At 39.2% G+C, this 24,255-nt stretch overlaps 2 protein-coding genes across 3 annotated transcripts; one reads left to right on the forward strand and one right to left on the reverse strand.

The window, feature by feature from the left end:
* On the forward strand, positions 1–12,849 carry LOC103470863 (apoptosis-stimulating of p53 protein 2-like). Of its 2 annotated transcripts, XM_008419550.3 has the most exons (18): positions 3–269; positions 2,591–2,738; positions 3,644–3,757; positions 4,731–4,783; positions 4,942–5,043; positions 6,151–6,319; positions 6,590–6,777; positions 7,054–7,218; positions 7,345–7,564; positions 7,979–8,070; positions 8,155–8,518; positions 8,741–9,189; positions 9,310–9,474; positions 10,732–10,869; positions 11,011–11,144; positions 11,231–11,397; positions 11,917–12,116; positions 12,409–12,849. In XM_008419550.3, exons 1-18 carry the CDS (start codon positions 261–263, stop codon positions 12,448–12,450), a joined length of 2,919 nt encoding a protein of 972 aa, XP_008417772.1. In that variant the 5' UTR covers positions 3–260; the 3' UTR covers positions 12,451–12,849. The 2 variants fall into 2 exon arrangements, with proteins under 2 accessions (XP_008417764.1, XP_008417772.1); XM_008419542.3 differs by having other exon boundaries at positions 1–269; positions 8,741–9,474.
* A 122-nt stretch (positions 12,850–12,971) lies between these two features.
* gtpbp2b (GTP binding protein 2b) lies at positions 12,972–24,050 on the reverse strand. Its single transcript, XM_008419562.3, has 12 exons — positions 23,616–24,050; positions 22,701–22,727; positions 21,869–22,053; positions 20,956–21,067; positions 20,670–20,867; positions 19,799–19,973; positions 18,646–18,865; positions 17,664–17,799; positions 16,763–16,821; positions 16,396–16,567; positions 15,438–15,602; positions 12,972–15,369 (listed from the first exon to the last, which is right to left on the reverse strand). The coding sequence occupies exons 1-12, from the start codon at positions 23,802–23,804 to the stop codon at positions 15,187–15,189; spliced, it is 1,821 nt and encodes a 606-aa protein (XP_008417784.1). The 5' UTR covers positions 23,805–24,050; the 3' UTR covers positions 12,972–15,186.
* Positions 24,051–24,255: the final 205 nt, after the last annotated feature.

Consider the following 24,255-nt stretch of genomic DNA (forward strand, 5'->3'; position numbering starts at 1 on the left):
CGCTTCCTGCAGCCCTCAGTCCGCTGTCCAGTCCGCAGCTGATCCGGTGATAGTGGAGGGCCGTCGGGGCGCGTCACAGAGCGGCCGGGATTCTGCCTCCGCGCCGCGGAACGACACCTGGCTTTACCCCGGTGACGAGAATATCGGCGGTGCTTTTCTATAAAGGCGCGAGAAAATCTGGACGGACCGGACCAGACGAACCTTTCTGCAACAGGTCAAACAGGAGGAGCCTCCGGAACCGACGGTACCAGCTCCACAGCATGATGCCGGTGAGAAGGAACTTTATATTTCACAGCATAAATATCTAATATTAACTTTTAAATACTGTAATCGGAGCTTTAAACGAAATTCTATCTATCTATCTATCTATCTATCTATCTATCTATCTATCTATCTATCTATCTATCTATCTATCTATCTATCTATCTATCTATCTATCTATCTATCTATCTATCTATCTATCTATCTATCTATCTATCTATCTATCTATCTATCTATCTATCTATGATTGTACATTTAGCTGACAATTCATTATCAATTAAATAGTTGGACTGCAACTAGTAGCAAACCAGGGAGATTCCAGTATTGATGGAGTTTATATATATATATATATATATATATATATATATATATATATATATATATATATATATATATATATATATATATATATATATAAACTATCAAAAAGTAGAATTAAAAAGCTTTGACAGGCTTAAAAAAGAGGAGTAAATTTACGTCCAAAAACTCAGAAATGCAGAGATGAATCTCAGAAATTTTCAGGAATAAAACTATAATTTTCTGCGTTTCAAAAGTTTAAAATTTTGAGAAATTTCTGGGGGGTTTTCTAGAAAATTTCTGGCAGAAAATTTCTCCTCCTTTTTGTTTTCCACCTACCATGGCCCTAGTACTCCGTTGTATGAATCACCCAGCTAATGGGATTTTCGATTTTATCACCATTGCTTCTCGGGAAACTGATCAACTAAAGCGCGTTAATGTTCCTCCTCTGGGCTGTGAAGGTGAGGAAGTGACTGATAAGAGCTTACAAGCTTACATGTGTCTTTTTCCAGTCAAAAGTTATTTTAATTGCGATAATAGAGGAACCTCATATGATCTGTTTGAGGAAATAAAGAGACAAACTTCTCTGTTCACAGTTTTGCTTGAAGCCAACTTCCCACACTGTCCTTTGTTTCACATTTTAAATTCTTTGCATCATCCAGACTGAATCATGTTTCACAGCTGCTTTCCTTAAAGTGCAGACTACAGGAATGCCACGCTAATGCATTTTAGGCAAGAATTATTTGATTATTAGCAACCTTTAATGCATTTCTAATACTGTATTTAAAATGATTAAGTGGTTAAATACAAAATCAGCAGAACGTGGCAATGTTTTTATCCAATTAATCATCAGAATAATCAATAGAATATTTGATTACGGAAATCGTCTTTAGCTGCAGCTATGGACTTTTGCATGATGTTCTTAATGTATCTAAATGTCAGCATTATAAACATTGAGATTGTAAATTACCTTCATAAACTGGATCTCCCCTTGAATTTGACTCCAATCTGAGGGAAACTAAAAAATAACTCAAGAACTCAAAATAGGAACATTTGCTTATGATATCATTATGTTAAGAGCTTATTTTATTTAAATAATCCTTCAATAGTGATTTAAAAAGTACCAGATTATTTCACTCATAAAAAGACATTTTTCCATGTTAGAAGTGAAATAGTCTCCCAGTGGAACTGGTACTTTTTAAATCTAAGTTAAAGGATTATTTACCTAAAACAAACTCCTACACCTTCCTGAAAAGTTAGTTTTCTCTCATTTCTAGTGCACTAAGATATTTACACAAGAAACTAGAGTAAAACTACTGGGTAAGGTTTTGTGTTTTTGCAGTTTTATTATGTAAATATAAGTTATAAAAAGAACAGAAATCTGACATAAAATGGTTTATGGTTTGATATCTTCCACCACACACTCGTAAAGTATTGCTTTATTTTTAATTTTTCAAACAATTCATTTTAAACACTAAGAACTGGTCAGTACTAAAATTTATTTTATAACACACCTGTAGGCCTGTTATAATAACACATTTTGTTGGACGATAAATTGCCCAAAAAGTTATTGCGATAAACGACAGTATTGTTCTTCTTTGAGACCATTTTCAAGTAATGGCATAATAATTGAAGAACACATTCTCAAAGATCAATAAATTTTAATGAACATTTAACACTGGAACTGGAAGACATTTTAAATATCCAAAATAAATAAACAAAACAACAGAAACAGAAATAACAAATACAATAAATTATGATGTCTCTGTAAACAAAATTGTCCTTCAAAAAAAGGGCTAGTTGAGACCAAAGCACAAACTTTTACTACTCAGTTTTTTGCAGCAAAATAAAAGCAATAAATGGAAATGATTTAGATTGTTTCAATTTATCACATGATTAATTGATTTATTGCTCACATACCTACCACATGCAATACTCTACTGTAACAATCTTTTTAGTTACGGTAGATTGTTTTCTAAATCTTTCTGACCTCTTTTAAACATTTCCTGGATAATTTGCTGCATGTCTTTAGATGTTCCTTACCGTACACCTTGGCAGCAACGACCAGCGCATCACGGAGGTTCCCGTCATGCCAGAGATGCTGTGCAGAGACGTTGTGGAGCTCTGTAAGGAGCCTGGTGAGGCCGACTGCTACCTGGCTGAGACCTGGAGAGGCTCAGGTGAGTTTTACATAAATACTGACCACAGCTTTTCATGATTACTACTCCGTCATAACTAAAAACCAAAGTTATTATCTTTGGACCTAAAGAGGAACGATCTAGAGTCAAAGCACAGCTTCAGTTATTACAACTGGAAACTAGTGATCAGGTCTGAAATCTGGGTGTAGTGATGGACCTGAACCTTCAGAGCCACATAAAGACAGTTACAAAGTCGGCCTTCTATCACCTGAAGAACATTTCCAGGATAAGAGGAATAATGTCCCAGATCTAGAGAAAGTCATTCATGTGTTTTTCTTTAGTCGCATTGATTACTGCAGCAGCGTCTTCTGACTAAAACAAAATCTGATCCTGATCGCTGCTGCTGGCGTTTTGACTAAAACCAGGAAGATGGAGCACATCACCCCAGTTCTAAAGTCCTAATGGCTCCCTGTAGCTCAGAGAACAGACTTAAAAATACTGCAGAAAATTTATAAATCACTGAACAGCTTAACACCATAATACATCAAAGATCTGCTGTTGCATAAATGAGCTACATGTCTGCAGCTTATGTCTTAATTTGTCATTTTGTAAATATCTTTGTCCTTTTTTACCATTATTTTCAGGAGGACATGATTTAATATTTTTGTTTGATTATGTTATTTAATCACATATCTGTCAAGCAATAACTTAGTTCTGGATTAATCTTTTTCCTTTTTCACTTTTACTTGAGTATTTTGTCTTTGCATGACTACTTTTCAATTTTACATGAGTAAAAAATAATTTTGAATTAATATTTCTCTTTCTTGAGTTTCTGTCACTCCACCCACCTCTCTGTATTCGATAAGATAAATAGATTTTTTTTAAAAGAGCAGTTATATTTTTATAGCTGCATGTTAAAGTCTCTGCGTTGTTTTCTAACCTTTCAGAGCGTGTGGTTGAAGAAGACGAGCCGATGTTGGAGGTGCTGCAGCGATGGGGCCACCAGAGAGGGGAGGTGCGCTACATCCTGCGATACCCAAGAGCCTCTGGACACGAAACAGGTTGGATATACCTTATTATCACCAGAGACTATTAAATAATCTTACTTTTATCTTCCAGATTTATTCATCAAAGAAGGGATGAAAGGGGAGCTATTATGCAAAGTTTAATTTTTGCACGTTTTTGTTCTTCCATTGCTTCTAACACAGCCCAGGTGCTTAGAAAAGTGTTTTAAGTTTATATTTTTTGGTGTTTGGAAAATAAGCTGTTTCAAAACCCTTTCAAAACAATGGATAGGCACTGCACTGTTACCTAGCAACCCCAGCCAAGCTCAACCCGTTACCTAGCAACCCAAGTGGAGTTCCAGCACATTTGATCAGTTGGTTTTACTATTGTATGTGCCGTACAATGGCTGCTGGAAAAAACAAGCGTTTTTTTGTGGACTTACCGTTGAGAAACCACTTGCTGCATTCTTGTTGGCTGTACAGGAAGGCCAACTTCTGCTTTTCAAACATCTGAGTGTAAACGTTGAATTTGAGGGCGTGGCCCGCAGCTGATTATTCAGATTTAAAGTGACAAAAATTGAGCTGACTAAAATCTCATTATCTAAGAAAGATTTGGTGCAAAAAATGTAATGAAGATATTTTGAATAGTCCATATACTGATCTGAATTTGTTCAAAAGAAAATATGTTTACAGAGAACCATCAGATCAATCAGACAGGATCTGGATGAAACCTTAATCCAGTGTGCCTGTATCTAGCAGCATGTAGTGCAAATCTGCAGGAGGGTCTGCAGCTCCCAAAGAACAGATTCAGCATGTATTTCCAGCAGCTCAGGCAGTAATCAGCTTAGAGCTGAAGGAATTAAGTGGGCTGCTCCATCTGTGTTTTTTGTTCACTGTATTTTTAAGTATTGATCTGCTTTAACTTTAGCGTGTCTCATGAATGGTTGTTAACGTATGATTGATTTGTTGTGTGTATTTTGTACGTAACACTGTAGCAAGTCTGAAAAGATACATCTGTTTTTGTGTTCAGCTGGATGCAGAGCTGCAGATCAAACTACTTTGGAAAGACTCAGAGAGAATGGGGTGAGATCTTTATTTATTCAGAAACATTGATATCACACTGCATCATAATTTCTATTAACGCACCCAGAGGTTGTGTAATTTGGCATAATGACTGCTGGATAGAGAGAAAAACAATATGATGACGTGACTACAAACTCGGACTGAGCTTTCTGTTGCAGTTCTCAGTTATTCCTCTGGATATGTCGCTGAGCGAGCTGCAGGATCTGGCAACAAGACAGCAGCAGCAGATTGATGCCCAGCAGCAGCTTTTGGCCTTCAAGGTACAGCACACCAAGCGCTCTGCAGCATGTATACGACTACTATTAATAGTTTTACCAAAAGAACCCGTTGTTCTTCAGCCCAGTTTCAGCCTGACATTGAACTGAACCCATAATATACATTTGAAATTGGCTGATTTAATGTTCGAAGACCTTCATGTCACTCATCAGTGTTTAGGCCGTTCTCCAACCTCAGCGATGGAGAACACATCTATTGTTCATACAGAATATTGTGAGTTCAGATTATTCACACATGTAGTTCTTATGGGAAAGCAGCTGTCTGCCCGTTTATTATTGTTGTTAGCAGGAGTCTCACTGAATGGAAATTATTTTATTTCAAAATATGATTAATTAATTACACATCACGTGTGTAATGAGACACTGTTGCTTTATAATAACAATACCAGAGAGCATTCAGATTTGTTTTCATATATTGTATTTTCCGGCTCTTTAGCAGGAAGTGTGTCCTGTAAACTGAGGGTGTTTTGTTTTGCATGGCGCATTGCTGCCATCTGTTGAACTTTTAGGGAACTTGAACTTATGTTATTTAATCAGTACGGTTGTTTGCTAGCGGTAGAGCAGATGAACACATTTTATGAATGTCGAATTCTTCGAAGCAATGCCTGTAAGTAGAATACCTGTAAGAGGAATTCAAATGTTAATACTTTCCCTCAATGGAATATATACTAGTCAGTCCCAGTGACTGTTTCACTAACGGTTTTTGCCCATGTGCTTTCTGGGTAAAAATCAGTCGAGAAATGCCCCCCGCCCCCTTTTTTCCTGTGGCCCCCACAGGAAAAAGTTTGGGGACCACTGCTTTATATCATCTGCTGTTTTCAGGATCATCTTATGCTTTCAGAAGCGGTGATACAGGAGAACACATAACTTAGTTTTGATCCCAGGTTTAAGGTGTTAAGTGGTAATGGTGGTTGCTGAGTAACTTTTATCTTGTATCTCTAAGCACCCTAATTTAATATAAATGTTTTTGGAAGTGTAAATGCTATAACAAATCAGTCAACTTTTGCTTTTCATGTTAAAAACAATATTAAACTATAATAGCGTCGTGTGCCTGTAAATTGACTGATGAAGGGCTTTCGCTGGATGTTGCAGGAGCAGCAGCTGTGTTACCTGAAGCTGCAGGAGCAGCATCAGGAGGTATCTGGGCAAGACCGACTGCTTCAGCTGCAAGAAAACATACGCAACCAGGAGGCCAGACTGCTACGGGTCCGGGCTCTCAGGGGCCAAGTGGAGCAGAAACGAAACATAAACTCCAAATTAGGTCAGAGGCTTTCCTTCTTGTACCAACTCTGTGAAACATTTCAGCATTAAAACTGTTTTTAAATAGCCATTTTTTCACCGCTGACAATTGACCTGTGAGGAAAATATGTCAGATTGTTTGATTATTGAGAAAGAGGGCACTAAAGTTTAGGGTGATGGCAAGGAGACCTTCCAACTGGAACCTTTCCACATATAGCAACTCTTAAAGGAAATAACTTGCTGTGTGCAGTGACATTGTGTGTTGGGGATGTTTACTTTCTGTTTGTGCCAGTGGAGGAGATTGAGCAGATGACCAGCCTGTTTCAGCGGAAGCACAACGAGTTGGAAGTGGCTGCAGCCAAGGTGGAGGAGCTGAGCGGCCAGCTGGAGGCAATAAGAAATGCTCGTTTTGAGCCTCCTTTTCCTTTTCATCCTCACAACTCTTCTTCCGAGCTAAAGGACTTATATAAAGACTTGCAGGTGAAACTTTAGTCATTAAAGTTTATTGAGTGTGCCTAATAATTTAATTATAACAAGCTGGTTAATAGTAACACGTAAATGTTTTGTAGCCAAGGTTTAAACCAGTTATACCAATTGTTCAATTGTCTGGTGAATAAGACTGTAGTACCTGTGAATTAAAAAAAGCAGCAGAATTACTGCTCAAGATGGTAACACCTTGAAAACTAAGATTTTCCCCAAGTCACCAAGCAGAAACTCGTCACCTTGTTGATGTTTTAACTTCCTCCTCCTTTCCAGCTGAGGAACCAGCTGAACCAGGAACAAAGTGCTAGGCTGCAGCAGCAGAAAGACAGGCTGAAAAAGAACAACATGGAAGTCGTTGCAATGGACCAACGTCTTGGTGAGCTTCAAGAGAGACTCTGGAAGAAAAAGGCTGCCCTGCAGCAGAAAGAGAACCTGCCAGTAAGTTTAAATAATACATGTATCACAATATCTATTTATCACGAGGAGATGAGCAACAAAACAGAGAAAGTCCATTACTTTTTGTTGTATTTGTGCATCTTTTTGAATTCTGCCATCATTTGTCAGGTGGCCTTAAACAGCGTCAACCCTCAACATGAGCCAGGCTCCAGAGTAGCAGCAGTGGGGCCATACATCCAGTCCGCCTCTAGGTCAAACTCCCAGCCTTCTGCTGTGCTTCCTTGCCAGGAAACGATGGTGAAGTCGGCATATCCAGATGGCACTGCCACCTTACCAATGCGTGCCTCATCCCGAAAGCCACCAGCTATACCAGCCAAACCAAGCATTAGTAAGCACAGTGATCTGTTCCTTTTCGGTTTAGACATTTTAAAGATGATTATTGACTCTGAAAGGTGAAAGGTTTCAACACAGAAATACGTAACTGTAGCAACTTTTGTCCAGAAAACCAGGTTGCCTCCACTTGCCGCCCTCATATGTCAAATTTCTGCTATGAAATCTATGGTCAGTTAGTTTTGGTAAAGGGTTTGTTTCTCTCTGTATTTTTAGTATTCTGAAGTTAATCTGAAGTTTACAGTCAAGTATGACACATTGCTTGTTAGGAAAGCTAACAACCATTGGTCTACAGAGGCAAAAGATGCAGTTGGTCTACAGTATTTAACAAAACCACTGAATTAAGGGACCAAAGAGATGCAGTTTATTATGTTGAGGATACAAGTATTTTAATGTAAAGCATCTTTTGTAGGTGTGGAGACCCTAAAAGACAACACTTGCATTCCTTCCCCTGGTGCTTCACGACTTGGTCACACCGCACAGACGCAGCTAAAGGATAACCAGGTCTTACTAGACTTCTGCTTAATTTCTATTGTTTTCAGCTGCATGACTTTAATGGTTCTGTTTGTGTTTTATTTTTGCTTTCAGTCCAAGTCAACGGTGCCACCAGCAGTTCCCACCAAACCGAAATTATTTCCTTTCTCTGGTCCATCAACCTTTTCCAAGCCTGCCTTTTGGACAGGGACCTTTCCTGGGAAAAAGAAACTTAAGGATCCAGGGGTCATGTCTACCCACACCAACACCCTCCCTCTGCACAGCAATAAGGAAAGTCCTCCTGCAGCTGCAGTGCGACCCTACACACCAAACCCCACGGATGTGCCTCCACCTGTGTTTCAGAAACCCCAAACTCTGGCAGCTTCATCAATCTATTCGATGTACACCCAGCAGGCCACCCCTGGTAAAGCCTACCAAGCAGAAGGCCAGGGCACACTGTCCCGCAGCAAACCGCGAGGTGATACCGATCCAGCTTCAGTTACCTTTCTTTTTTGTTTGGGAATGTAATTTCATATTTGACTGGTGTATGAATACTTTTTGGGCTAACTGTACTCTCAAAATTAAGTTGAGTTGGATTGTGTTATCCGAAATGAAGGAAAAGCTGTTGGACGTATAGACTTTGTTTTAAAATGTACTGATTATTTTTGTGTACTCTTTATCACCGTCTCTTCCTGTGCAGTGTACGGAAAACCAGTCCTTCCAGCTGGCAAGAGGCCGCAAACAGTCAGCTCAGACAGCACTTCCTTGAGATCTGGGATCTGTGAGTTTGGGACTGATACCATTTCATCTGCTATCAATGATGACAAAGGTGCAGATGCTGATACCGCAGAATGCGCGATTCCTCGTCCACTCAGTCCCTCCAAGCTCCTCCCGTTCGCGTCCAACCCTCACAGGAACTCTGATGCCGACTTGGAGGGCCTCCGCCGCCGACTGCACAACGCCCCCCGGCCTCTGAAAAAACGCAGTTCAGTCGTAGAGTCTGAAGGCCCGGCTGGATTTAATATTGAGAAGCTTCTGTACCAGCAGACAACTCTGGCTGCCATGGAAACCATTCCTATGAAGAACATCAGTCCACCAGAGGAAAATGTTCAGTCCACAGTTCCTGACGACAGGACCATCAAGAAAGATGTCAGTTCCAGGGTGAAAGAGAAAAGTTTAGCTGTTGTGATGTCAGCTGGACACAACAGTGACAGTTTGACAACACCTTCCCTGGTCCCAGATCCTGATCCTTTCTTTGTATCCTCACAGGAAGATAAGGATGAAGAACTTTCTTCCACTGCACCTCAACAGGAGCACTTTCCAGAGGAGATGTTTACTTGGCCACCTCCGCCTTATCCCAGCTGTGAGGAGGAAGAACAGGCAGATGATACACTCAGCTTTCAGCAACCGATACTACAAGACACAGTCCCACATGTGAGTAACAGTTTTACCAGTTAAGGTACTACTGCTGTTGTAAAAATACAGCAGGAAAATGTTCTTTCCCTTTCAAGCAGTGACTCTCAAGGGGTGCGTTCACACTGCAGCCTGAAGTGACCCAATTCCGATTTTTTTGCCGGGGCCGTTCACACTGCCAGTAAATGCGACCTGTATGCGTTCTGCAGTCTGAACGGGCAAACGACCTGAAAGTGTCCCGCATTTGCAGTAGAGGGCGCCATAGCGTCAGCGTTCTCAGTGTTCTGCCAACCGCCATAAAAAGAAGAAGAAGTACAGCGTTTGCGGGAGTAAACATGGAGGCTAACGGTGGAGCTTAGCTTACTTATTTGAAGTAGTTGTCCGACCGGAACAACATATTAACAACTTAATCCTCATGTAGTCCGTCATGTTTGTTATTTTTCTTCCCATTTGCATGCATCAGGACGCAGAATAGTGAGATTTGTTGAGAATCTGTGACGTTCAGTTCGGATGAATGCGACCTGGACGTTAGGTCGCATTTGAATCGGATACGTATCGGATATGGGTCACATTTGAAAAAGAATCCGACCTGTGCTGTTCACACTGCCATGAAAAGATCGGATACAGGTCGCATTACGTCAAAAAAATCGGAATTGGGTCACTTCAGGCTGCAGTGTGAACCCACCCAAGGTGTCCAAAACCCTTTTCAAATGGGCAGTTTGTATGATGAATGAAGACTTAATAAACTATTTCAATCCTCACCCAGACACACCCATCCATCACCTACACTCCCTTATTGGCGAGGAGCACCCTGGACAGGTCTGCTGTCCATCACAGGGCAAAACAGAGACACACAGGACAAACAAACATGCACACTCATACCTAAGATCAACTTAGAGTAATCAGTTATATTAACAGTTGTGCTTTTGGACTGTGGGAGGAAGCTGGACTAAACATAGAGAACCCATGCATGCACAAGAATAACATTCAAAACCTTCCCAGTCTGGGATTAGAGCTTCGGACCTTCAGTGCTACCAACTGCACTGCATTAAGGTCTTTGTCCCCAGTTTAAAAACCGTAATCTGGTCTTCTCTGTTTCTTTTGGAGCAGTGGTTTCTTCCTCTCCGAGTGACCTTTCAGCCAATGATGGTAGAGGAACAATTTCACCAAAGTAGATAAAACCTTAGCCTATATTGGACCCAAAAAAATAGCACAACTAACTGTTCACTAAACAAAATATACAGATTCTGGTAATAGATGTTCTGCTCTGTCTTTCAGAGTAAACAGTCAATCTTGCGTAAACCTGGCTCTGACTGCGTGGAGCACAGGACGCGAGTCCAGTTCAGCCCTCTGGCCCTGCTGCTGGATTCCTCTCTGGAGGGTGAATTTGACCTTGTCCAGAGAGTCATCTATGATGTAAGTTACGGTTCTGGCTGATGCTCCCTTGCAAGGCTAGAGCTTTTAGAATAGATATTCAGGCAGAATGCTGTAGAATTATGTGAATGTGGGTGAAGAATGGGATGGATGAATGGATCTTTCACGTTGCTGATATCGCAGGTGGATGATGCCAGCATGCCTAACGATGAGGGAATCACAGCGTTGCACAATGCTGTCTGTGCCGGCCACACTGACATAGTGAAGTTTTTGGTTCAATTTGGTGTCAACGTCAATGCTGCTGATAGTGATGGCTGGTGAGTCTGATCTTCAGTGAGCTCCTCTGATAAGCTTCACCATCATGATCATGAGCACAGTTGACGAGAGTCTGTTTCCCTTTTAGGACGCCCCTGCACTGTGCTGCCTCTTGCAACAATGTTCAGGTTTGCAAGTTCCTGGTGGAATCTGGGGCAGCTGTGTTTTCAGCTACATACAGTGACATGCAGACTGCAGCTGACAAGTGTGAGGAAATGGAGGAGGGCTATGCACAGTGCTCCCAGTTCCTTTATGGTGAGATATTTGGTAATGTATCTTGCCAAACATGCATTAAACATACGCCACTCACAGAAAGTTTAGGACATTATGCTTTCGAGTTAAATTTCAATCCTAAAATGCACTACGAACATTTACAGGTGAACTTAATGTGACATTCTCTGACCCTTTGAATGTACATGTCCAGCTGTTCAGTGTTTCAGTACGTTTTTGCACAACTTGCTGTTCTCTAACAAGGAGCTTAACGGCAACATTCACAACTGGCACAATCAGAGTCGGTGTTTAAACAGTCCTCTTATCATGCTCTGCACACATTTCGACATCATTAGACCAAGATGAGACTAACGACTAATCAACAGCACTGCAAACAGGATGTCCTCAGACAAGTGAGGAAAGCTGCCCAGCAAGGTGTCTGCTGTAAAACATTAAGTTCAGCTTTGAACAAAAGCAAGCAAAGAACAAGCAGTAATATTAGGGAATTGCTGATACAGTAAATAAATTATTTCGTCTAATCAGGTTTCCTGTCTGCCGCTGTAGGTGTTCAGGAGAAGATGGGCGTGATGAACCGTGGGGTGGTGTATGCTCTGTGGAGCTATAAGCCTGAAAATAAGGATGAGCTGTGCTTTAGCGAAGGAGACTGCCTGACGGTGCTGAAACAGGAAGGGGAGGTCGAGACAGAATGGTGGTGGGCTCGATGTGGCGACCATGAAGGATACATTCCCCGCAACCTTCTTGGGGTAAGATGAACTGCGGCTTACACCCCACTCCACTTTCTTAGGTGTATACATGTGATTATTGGTATTGATGATCGGCCCTCATGGGTTATCGGTATTGTAATCGGCAGGAAAAAACCTGATGGGTGCATCCCTAATAAATACTCATTCCTCTCTCAACATTGTGATGCTTTCTAACCTTTTCCAGGTCTTATTTTTAAAAAGGCTCTCTAATGAAATTCAAATAGTTATTGTTATTGGTTTAAGTTTGGAATCTTAATCTTTTAATGAGAAACTTTTTCTCTTTTTCTCCCAGCTCTATCCGAGGATCAAGCCACGGCAGAGGAGCCTAGCTTAGCAATGATTTAGTTCCATATGAGGGAATCCAAATGAGAAGAAACAGCAGCACAATTACAGATAATTTCTCTTGATCTACTGCCACCAGCACAAAGAACTGCTGCAGAGAAAGAAGAAACAATAGTTTATCAGTTTCCACCGTTAAAATGGACTACAGTGGTTATTTTTCAAAACAGAGCTGCCAACAAAGACAGAAAACCACATAAAAAACAAGATTTAAATTATTTTGGGGTTCTTCCACAGTTATAGAAAGTTGATTAATATATATATTTAGAAACAAGTGGGGGAGGGGAAGGGAAGTTTTGCAGCTTGTTCTATAATAATAGCTAGTTATTGCTTTAGATTTTTCTTTAAAATGGTTTGAACGTTGTTTTTTTTATTATTAAAGCCATTTCATTCATCCGCATGGTCCTGTTTTACTGCAGATTAGGTGATTTTACCACCGATATAAGAATTAGCATGAATATAAACATTAATAAAAACACACATTGCTAGGATGTTAAAAGTAAGATACGTCATACATTCTCAGCTTTCAACTTAAACTCTTTATTTAAGAGCTTGAGGAACGATAAGGAAAAGCAAACTTTAAACCTCCGTTTTCAGCTTCTACACTCTGCAGAATCAGCCTTGCCAAGTCTGCGGCACACATGTGCCCTCCGAATACAGAGCAGAGTCAGCAGCGACTGCATTTCAACAGTGACAAGAACCATGGACTACATTCAAGATTAGATTAACAATTGCACAAATCCTCAAAAAAACAAAACAAAAAAAGGTTAGAAGTTAAAGTCACCACATACAGGTGTGGAGCACCTGCCCATCACCGAGCATGCAGGTTAGCCTTAACTGGGCGTAGTTGCAGTGTGCATTTAATTCACATAATTACAAACCAACCACACACGTCTTTCACTGCAGCTCATTTGAAAAAGGAGGTCGGATCCAGCTGGTACAAATTGAATTTAATGTGCGCTCGCTTGAACAGATTCACCAACAACCTTCAAAATACAAAAACGTCTTTGAGATGATTGATGCAAATATAGTTTGTGTTTTTTTTAATGCACGTTTTAGAGAAGTTTTAAAACAGATTTAACTGTTTCTGCATTATGGACGAGTAACAGAACAGGAAACGTGGATAAATATTCCCTATGGATCCATTCCAACACAATGGAAGACAATGAGGGAAAAAAGGAGATAAAAGGATTTTTAAATGTTCATTTGTATAAGTACTAAAATATATTTATTCTGAATACAGACTTCAAAGCAATAGTAATTTAATGTGTCGTATTTGTTGGAGTTTCAGTACTTCCTCCTGTCATTGGTACGTGGAAACATTTTCCTGAACAGGTTTTATGTTTGACATCATTATCTTCACTCTTTTGTTTTAAATTAAAACAGGAATTTTTAAAAAAAATCTACCACAACTGAACCATGTTGAGTCAAATGGTTGTAGCTTCCAATTCAGTCACAATTGTACCTTATAGCTTTCAACATCAGATTTGATTTTAAAATCCTAATAAAGTTGGTCTGTGTAGCAGAAACTGAGACGAATAAAAAAAAATTTATAATAGTTTTTCTGATGTTTTTGCGTTTTAGTTTCACTAAAATATATCAGATCAAACACATTTTAGTATCAGATAACTTGAGTAAAAGCAAAATAGTTTTATAAGAAATATTTAATGTATTAAACAGCTATCCAAATTAAGAATGAAAATTAAACGAGTTCAATTTAATTTGAATCAAGAAATCACTTAAGTAGAACCTGTCTGACAGCATGAAGTAGGCAAACACTTCTTCTTCCAACAGGAGAAGAAAAAGAGACTCATGAGAGCTAAGAGCCGAAACTACTGCAAGAAGAAAGAGGCCAGATGTGAGCCACATCTGGATGAAGAGACTCGCTTTTCATCACTGGATGGAGGAGAAAAAGTGGGACTTTTTGGAAAGAGTGCACCTCATCCATCCATCCATCCATCATAAAGTCAGCAGCCTAGCCTTTCTCTCTCGTTGAGATTACGTTGGGGAATCCCAACATAATCCCAGTCCAGCCGATAAACTTGGTGTCTCCATCGTGTCTTCATATGGCTCCTTTTGACAAAGAGAAGCAGCGGCTCTACTCTGAGTCTATCCCAGATGACCGAGCTTCTCACCCTTTCTCTAACGAAGAGCCCAGTCACCCTGCAGAGGAAACTCATTTCAGCTGCTTATATCCGTGACCTTGCTCTTTCGGTCTCTCCCCAGAGCTTGTGACTAGGTCAGGATAGGTACGTAGATCAACTGGTAAATCGAGAGCTTCACCTTTCGACACAGCGATCCGTTTATCAATCTCCGCTCCATCTTTCCCCCATCAGTGAACAAAACCCAGAGACATTGAGACTCCTCCACTTGGGGCAGAAAGCGCTCCACCCTTCTCTGGCTCAAGACCAAGGTCTGGCAAAAGACGGCCAATCTTGAGGCTGGCGTGGGTTTTGGTGGTCCAGCTTGTTGTTGACTCGTCATCTGGGCAGAACAACAACTATTGTGTGATTGGTCAGAAATTTAAAGTGGATGTGTTAAAACAACGATGTTTGCTGCAGTGAGATGAACTTATCAGGACTTCAGCACTTGAGCTTCTTGTGCACTTTGTTCTTGCAACCTTGAGTAAGAAACCACATTTTTTAGCTTTGTGAAGTATGGACTGTGGATTAATATGCATGTCTGGGGCAGGAGCATAAAGCCAGCTTTTGTTGGTCCAGTGAAATCGTCTCTAATAATCCTGCAGATTCTGGTCATGGTTCAGATTCTGGTCTTGGGGAAGCAGACGTGTTACATGACCGATGCCCTTGGTGACTCCCTCCCTGAAGAGCAGCTTAGCGCTCAGTCGCAAATACTCGGGGTGCTTGATGAAGCGAAAGCGAACAACGGCCCTCTCTCCCGTTCGAAGCTCGTCCTAAAACCAGAAGAGAAGGATTTAACAGTCTGTTTCCAAATGCAACACGAATAAGAAAACCCACCAACCTTTCCATGAAGGCACTCCACCGTAGCCGTCTGCCGGACGTTACCGACATGGACGGTGACCTGAGAACCCCGCCGGAAAGTCTTTGCGTGGAAGAGCAGAACAATGGCAGCTTCGAACTGGCAGCAGATGGTCGGGTTCATCTTGGGGCTGACCATCACCATGCCCTGCAATACGCACGAAGTGGAAGAGTCTTCAACCATTTCAAAATAAGAGCATGCATATAAACGTCTTAGTATATGAAGAATTCTTAACAGTTGGGTAGGAATGAGTTACATTTACTCAGTAACGTTCACTTATGTAACCTTTTTGAAAAAAAATTACTTTTTAGAGCATTTTCACTAGGCTTTACTTTTTACTTTTACTTGAGTAATTTTACTATGAAGTATTTCTTCTCTTACTTGAGTAAAATTTCTGGATTTTTCTACCCACTGAATAAAAACCAAACAGGTTTTAACCAAAACTTCACCAGACACACACCTGCAGCTTTTGTTAAAGTTTCATAATTTTTCCCATTAAAAGAATCTGATCTGGATTTTATTTCGGCCTGATTTTAATTTTTGTTACTAATATGAATTATTGTCCTTAAAATACCAGCATTTCCACTTAACTTATATTCTGGTCCATCTGATTATGCAATTTTTAAATATTAAATGATTGATCATCTGATCAGTTACTTTGCACTTGAGTAGACTTTTACCAAATACTTTATTACTCTTACTTGTGTCATTTTAATTGAGTAAAATTTTTGTGAACTCTACCAAAACTTCTATAATGTCAAATTTTTTTCAACTGAAAGTGTAGAAATATTAAAGCTATGTGCGCTAAATGTTTTCAAAATGATCAAAAACGCTATAGAGCTAAATTTGCTCCTCTATTAGCAGAAGTTATCAGTGAACACAGACCAGTTAGCCTGAATTTCTGTCCTAATTATTAACCCAACATTAGATGACCTCTGACCTTGCGCAAAAGTGAGCGGTCAAAGTTTCCCAGAGCCAGAGTGGCTGCCTGCCCAGCCTTCAGCACCCTGCAGGCCGAGCGGTTCCTCTGGATGCTGCCCACTTTCAGGCGCAGGAAACGACCCTCTTCGGTGGGTCCAACAACGAGTCGCTCGCCCTCCCGGCAAACTCCACTGGCAGAAAAAACCAGAGAAAAAATAAAGATGGTGTTAAGGTTTTATTTTCAAACTTTTTGGGATAAATTAAATTAAACTGAATCTAAACAGACAAAAATAAGGTCAGCTGACAATCAGCATTGCTAATCTATTCGTTAGCAACAAAATGGCTAACTAGAAGATTTAACCTTTAATTAGATCATGTCATCTTACCTGTACAGAGTTCCTCCAACAACAGTCCCAACATCAGGGACTGAGTAGATCTCATCCACCTGCAAACACATGAGGATCTGTAGCCTAAAAAACAACTTTTAACATGGATGATTTCATTCATTAAGAGAAAAAACCTATCCAACCCAACCTTTTAACATTTTCGACAGGACGATCTGTATTCTTTGTCTGAAATCCTGTGTAAGGTTTATTTATTCTAGTTTTTGGAGCTATACTTCTACATGGGACGAGAGCTGGACAATAAATCAATTTAATCAGTTAATCAAATTTTGGGTTTTTGAAGATTTCATTTTTGGAAATTTGTCTTTTTATCTTTTATCACCGAAGCACTCCTTGGGTTTCTTGTTTGACAAGCATGTTTTACAGTTTCTATTTATTTGGATTTTTAATTTATATAAATTTTATGAGCGGTTATTAGGAACAGGCTAAGATTTTTTTATGTTTTTTTAATACAGTTTTGTGAATAAAGTCATAATATTACACGACTACCAGAATAAAGTCATAATATTCGGAGAAAAGATTTATGCAAACAACTGTGTATATTTCAAAGAAAGAACTTCACTGGCTGGGTGATCACATTATTAATAACTTTTCACAAAAACAACTTTCTCTTATAATTTTTAAGGTATTCTTCCTGTCCATAATACTCTGCCACACAACTCACCGAAGGGATGATTAAAGCCACTTTTTGAAAATATTTTCTGTCATTTGTGATTTCTATTTTTTGTAAAAGAAAGTGAGAAAAATAATTGATTAAAATCTTAAATCGGATCTGGTACAAGAAAACTAAGAGATTTTAGATTTTAAGAGATTTAGCCATATCGCCCAGTCCTAAAAGGGAAGGAAATGTAACCTGGTGCCCATGTTGTGTGTGTTTGTGGACCTGGAACTCTGTAAGCTGCTGCATCAGCTCCTCCTGTTCTTTGCTGTTGCTAAGCGGAGGAAGGATGTTCAGGAAAACCTTCAGGAGGTCGAGGCTTTCTCCAGACACGCTGGACAGGGTGAAGATGGGTGTGATGCTACACACACAAAAAGGCAGACAAACAAGAGTAACGATAAAATAATTTGTTTCAAGGGGCAACACAGAATAAACACATTTGAAAGTGAGTAATCTACAACGGGGCCTCAGGGTCATTGCAGATACAAAAAAGGAAGAGTAAATTTGCAAGAAAAAAACTCATAAATTTTGAGGTTAATCTCAGATTTTTTTTCTATAAAAAAAACAAAATATCTGAGTTTGAAAACTTTCAAATTTGTTAGAAAAAATGTCAAAATTTTTGATTAATTTCAGAAATTTTTAATTTAAAATGTAAAATTAATTCAAATTATTGAATTATTGAAATTAATTCAAAATTAATTTCAATAATTTTTCAGTTTCAAAAGTACATTTTTGTTTTGACTTTTGGAAATTTCCAAGTCCTTTTTGTAGAAAACTTCTGAGATCAAACTAAAATTTTGACATTTTTCCTATCAAATTTTAAATTAGTAAAATTCAGAAATATTGTTATTTTTGTACATAAAAATTCGGAGTTTATTCACAACATTTCAGAGTCTGAAAAGTTGAACATTTACTAGAAAAAAAACCCCTCTAATTTTGAGGTTAATTTCAGAAATTTTCTAAAAAATCTTGGAAATTAGATTTTTAAAAGTCCAAAAAAATTTGCTTTTGGAAATTTCCAAGTCTTTTTTTAATTTTTTTTTTTAGATTATTCTCAAAGTTTATGTGTTTTTTGGGGTTTTTTTTGTGGAAATGTACTTTTTTTGTATCTACATTGCCCTAATACGTCGTAATCAAGCTTTAATGTCTGAGTCTATGAAAATATTTCTTTGCTGAACTGCTTCTATTTGCAATAAGTTTTACCCACCATGCAGACTGGGTGAACTGCTGCGCTGCAGTCACTGCGTCATCAGGATTCATCACCACCATGGGAATCTTGTTGCAGCCTGGCTGCTTCAGGACTCGCTCCAGCTGCCGGACAGTTCGCTCCACGGTGCCGCGGGAGCACAGATCCACTTTACTGACTACGATAAAAATCGGGACTTTCAGAGCCATGGCCAGACCCAAGTGCTCTCGAGTTGTACCAGCTGGACACAGAAGAGAGGAAACTCGCTGAGCGAGAAAACCACAAACAAGGAATAAATGCAACTGTAACAGAGCTAAGAATGCAATGTAGTGTTGTTTCATTTCCATTTTAATGTTTGAAGTTATTCTGCACCATATGTGTCGAACACACGGTGCTGTGTGGCATTATTAAGTATACTTCTGTTAATTTAGAGTGCTTATTATATTTCTGCTGGAATGTATGTTCATATGTAAATATTTTAAATTATAATGGTATTGTTTTTCTCAACTTTTATAGCTAATGAAATGTTTAGAGACATGTGAATCTGATTTAATTGTCCCAGTTTGCTTAACTGATTTTATTTCAGTTTGGCTAATTGATTTTATTTCAGTTAGCCAAGCTATCTCCTCTTTGTAAATATTGAAAAAAGGAAGAGTAAATTTCCACTAAAAAAACTCTGAATTTACATAAATAAACTTGTAGATTTCTGACTTTGAAGAGGTGAAAATTTGCGAGAAAGAACTCAGAAATTTGGTTTTAAAAAAAAAAGAAATTTAAATTATGAGTTTGAAAAGTCAAAATTTTCAACTTCTGAAACTCAGAAAATGTTCAGGAGTTTTTTCTTGCACATTTTCAAGTTCCAAAAAAATGTCCAGTTTTTTTCTGGAAAATGTCTGAAATTTTGGCAGAAATCTACTCCTTTTTTGTAATAAGCTGATGTTAACAGTTTGTGTCTTTGGCTGTACCATTACTTTGTAACGGTTATTTTGTGACGTCATTTTTATGACAGCGTGTTTTCAAGTGAAGCCTAAAATAGTGCATTTTTGCGTATTACAGTAAATGTGGTCAAATCCATTTCTACTCCTGTCTCCTCTGTACGGATTGATAAAGAGTTGAAATCCGTTATTCACCCATTGTCTGACTGTTTATCTCTCCAGGTGTGTTTGCAGCTCACCTATGCCGGTGTTGGCGCTCACTACAAGCATGGCAAAGTCAGGGCAGTAGCTGGTTAAACCGAAGACGGTGGTCTTCAGGTACTTGTGGTGACCTGCCAGGTCGATGAAGGTGATCATTTTGGATGAGCTCTCACAGATCTCCTCTGCTGTTCGAGACTCACTGTAGTTTACCACCTGAGCAGAATAGTGGGATCGTTAAGATCCAGGAAGTAGCAGCAGTTGTAGACATTTTGAAGTAGATACCTGCCCAGCATTGGAGCTTCCCAGTGTCAGTAAAATCAAGAGATCAGTCCTGTGATGCATATGGTATGTCACTTTTTCATCTTGTAGAGCACCATTTTTTACATATACAATATCTTAGAAAAATTTAAGGTACAAAAAATAGATTCCCATTTATTAACAACTTCTTTTGCATTTGACTTAGCTTTGGAGTAACTAGAACCACAAATATTGACCTACTTTTCCTGAAACACAAAGCGTTCAGCCCAAATAAGAAACAATCAACCCCAAAAAGTCAGAAAATGTGGGCCTGTGTTATGATAACACAACCGTGCAAAACCTTGTTTTATGTTTTGTATCTACAATGATTTAATATTTTTGGACACCACTTCACCACGGGAAGTGTACTGTCATTTTTAAAGAATCACCATTTTATTTCTAGTTTTAGGATTTAGAGATAAGCATCAAATTCAGCAGAAAGATGTTAAATCTTTTTCTTTTTTAGTCTCATTCTTCATCAGTGCAAATTCTGCAGGAATAAAACAAGAAACTGAAAAATCTGTGTGTTATTATATCAATTTTTTTAAATATTATCTGATTCTTTTTAAGTTTTAGCCAAAGTTGTAAAGAGCCCTTGAGTAATAGGAATACCTCTCCTTTGCTGTTAAAGCCCAAGATTTCAAAGCTGATGCTGGAGGTGCGTCCCGTCTGGATTTCATGCAGGTGTCTGAAAAGGTTTAGCCGAGCTCGACCTCGGCCGTTATCCAACTCTCCCTGCGTCAGGACGCCCAGCAGGGTCGACTTCCCTGAGTCCACATTTCCCAGCACGGCCACACGCAGGTCCAGGAACTGAGGAATGAAAATAGATTTGGCCCAGCCCTTGCAAGAAATACAGAATTATGACATGTTTACAGGCACAATGTTGCAGAAAACACACCTGCTGATCGTCAGGAACCTTTCGGACAAGAACCTCTGCAATTTTCCGGATATTCCTGTCCAGGCCATAGTCCACTTCTCTTTCTCGCAGAAGCGTTATATCAGCTCCGACCCTTCAACCAGACAAGCAAAACAAAGTATTATTTCATCAATTATAACACACTGCTAGCATGCATCATGAAATTATTGAAGTGTACATCTCTCAGTAGTGATGGCTCCAGAGGCCAAAATCTTTTAGAAATAAAATTGTTTATCCTAGAACTAAAAAACAAATCAAAGCATATTTCCTTATGGTAAATTAGCTCAAACAAGCAGATCTGTGTTTTGATTTTATCTGGTTCAGTTCTACAAGAAAAATATTTAAGTCTGGTATGTTAGAGCCAATACTGACCAAATTTATTTAGAAAGGTTTACCCCTTGATCACCATATTGGACCACAAAATCAACAGAAATCCACAAACCCGAAATCTGGGTGTAGTGTTGAACTCTGATCTGAACCTTCAGAGCAACATAAAGACAGTCACAAAGTCGGCCGTCTATCACCTGAAGAACATTTCCAGGATTAGAGGAGTAATGTCCCAGTAAGATCTAGAGAAACTCATCCAGGCGTTTATCTTTAATCGCATTGATTCTTCACAGGTCTGCCTAAGAAATCATTCAGACAACTTCTAATTACTCAACGGCTTAACACCGAAATTCAGCTGGTCTGATTAAAACCAGGAAGATAGTGAACATAAAACCAGTTCTAATGTCCCTACACTGGCTCCATGTGGCTCAGAGAATAGACTTATATAAGCTTATAAATCACCTGTACAGAGTAACTAATATTTGTTCTCAACTTGGTAGTTGATGTTTTGGGGTTTTTATGATAAAACTCCAGCAGGCGAATGAAAGGAGGTCATGGGGTCACTTACTTCTCTGCCATTCTCTTTAGCGTCTTGAGCGAGCCTTTCATGTCGGCCTCCGTCAGACCCACCAGCAGGCCGTTGTCTTCTACTCCGATCTGGTACACGGCCTCACCGCGGCCCTCCTGCAGGCGCCACTTCAGCTGTGTGGCCAGATGCTCGAAGCGGTACTGAGTGGGGTTGACCAGCTTTAACTGGAAAAAAACGAGAAACAGATGCAAACCTGTGCAGCAGGTAAATGGAATCCAAAGAGATATACTTATATTTCACATTCTTTACTCTTTTTTGATGACTTTTAAAATTATTCTTCTACCTTATAATGGGTAAATATAAACTAAAAGATTATGTTAGATGTTTTCTGTTTACCTGCTTATTGATTAAAACATTTTTAGGTAACCAAGGTGATTTAATGTGCACATTTTATGTGTGAAACTACATTTGATAAATGTTTTTACTTTTTTTCAGACTGTAAAATTGTTTTAAATAATCAAAAAAACTTTAGCTTCACTATTTGCTACCAATGCTGTTGTTGGGTGTTTAATGTAACATTATGGTGTAAAAGGGTCTTTATTATAATTGTTATGTGTTTCTTGACTTTGGGACAAGACAGTTAACATAACTTTTGTGAGAAACAAGTGACTAAAATGAAAAAAAACTGCTGTAATTATAAAATATGCTCTTTAAACATTCATCATTCACACAATAAGATGATTGGGACAGCAGCAACTACCACTTAAAGAATAATAATAAACTGTAATACTGATAGCTGCTCTGCTGCTTGAGCCGTTAAAAATGCCAAATTACTCCTAATCAAAACATTTAAACATAAAAACTTAATTACCTTGTATTCAATGTTTCCTTCTTCAGCCTGTAAAGAAAAACAGAAAACACGTGGAATTACTAAACAGTACACCAATAAAATGTAGAGTGCTTTAACACATCAGAGCTCAAAGTGGTTCCCAGTCGAGCAGGATCATATTTTATATTGTTTCAAAATGACAGTCTTGTGTGAATCTCCAGCTCAAATAACCCAGAGCACATGCAGGGAACCACAGAGAAGCTATATTATTAAAACTGAATTTCATTTAGAAACGTTTGCACAGGGAAGAACATGACCTAGGCGTGGACGAGGAATTGAATTGCACTTGAGTCACAAATTGAACGACTTTAGACAGACTTGACAAAAACTGTTCACACCCCTAAAATGGAAGCTGAGAGGCACAGGGTGTAAATATCACTTTTATACAGTCCACTGGAGAGAAGAACTTGATTTCAGCTGTGCATTAAGGTATGACAGCAAACGAAACATAAAAAAGAAACTTTCTCCTAGTAGTAAGAAAGGTCAGCCTTGTGACTTCACTTGGATCAGAGCCGTGAAAATACTGAAGCCATGAAGTAATTATGAACTAATGATGACAACATAACTGGAAAAATACCTGCTATAATATAGATTTTAAAGTGTAAACCTGCTTGACGAAAGGTGGAATGATGCTTTCTGAAGACAATAAAAGACAAACTGTGCGGCCGTTATTATTATTATTATTATTATTATTATTGAATTGTTGGTTTTATAGTTGATTCTTATAGGAGAGATTATGTTAAAGTTTGAGATGTTAGCCTGGGGCTTTCTCTCTAAACACGGAAGTATATAAACCTGAAGACATTGCGCCACCATGTTTGAGGGACTCTTATCATCTGTGCTGCAGTACGGACTATCTGCCTGCGTTAATCCCGGGCCAGAACCAGGTAGCTATACCTCCGGTGGTAAAATCGGTGGCGGTGTCCTGTTGTTCCTTTTTCTTTTATTCCTTCTCTTCCTGCTTTGTTTGCCTCGTCTGGCCCGCGACTTTTTGGATGATTTCTTCCCTTTGATATTTGACAGGGAGCCTGGTCCATCATGTCTGTTTCCGGGAGGAACCGCGGCAGTTTGGAGCAAATCAACCATGGCTGAGCTCAGGCAGTGATCGACCGACGGGAAACTACGGAGCTCACGGGTGATTCACGGCATTCCCCAGGACATTTCCTGCTGCATCCCACGACTTTGATGTGTGGAGACCTGCGGCAGGTCGGATGCTCTCTCCTCAGCACCAGCAGCGACGTTAAGCTACATTTTTACGTCGAACTTCCGCCTGAAAACCCTCAAACCGGAAGCGAATGTTGGACTGTTTTCAAAATAAAACTCAAGCAAAAACATGACAAAAATTATAAAGAACCAACAAATGTTTTTTAAATTTAGGCGTTTTTCAGGAAATAATCCCATTGAAATTCCACAACAAAATGAACGAAAGACTACCAGCAGAGCTAGTTCATTTCATCCATTTACAGTGAATTTGTGTATTTTAAGATATTTTCTCATATAATTACAAATTTATTCTCGCAATATTATGTGTTTCTTC

Source organism: Poecilia reticulata, chromosome 1 (assembly GCF_904066995.2).
Source record: "Poecilia reticulata chromosome 1, P_reticulata-male-v2, whole genome shotgun sequence".
NCBI classification, from domain to species: Eukaryota; Metazoa; Chordata; class Actinopteri; order Cyprinodontiformes; family Poeciliidae; genus Poecilia; species Poecilia reticulata.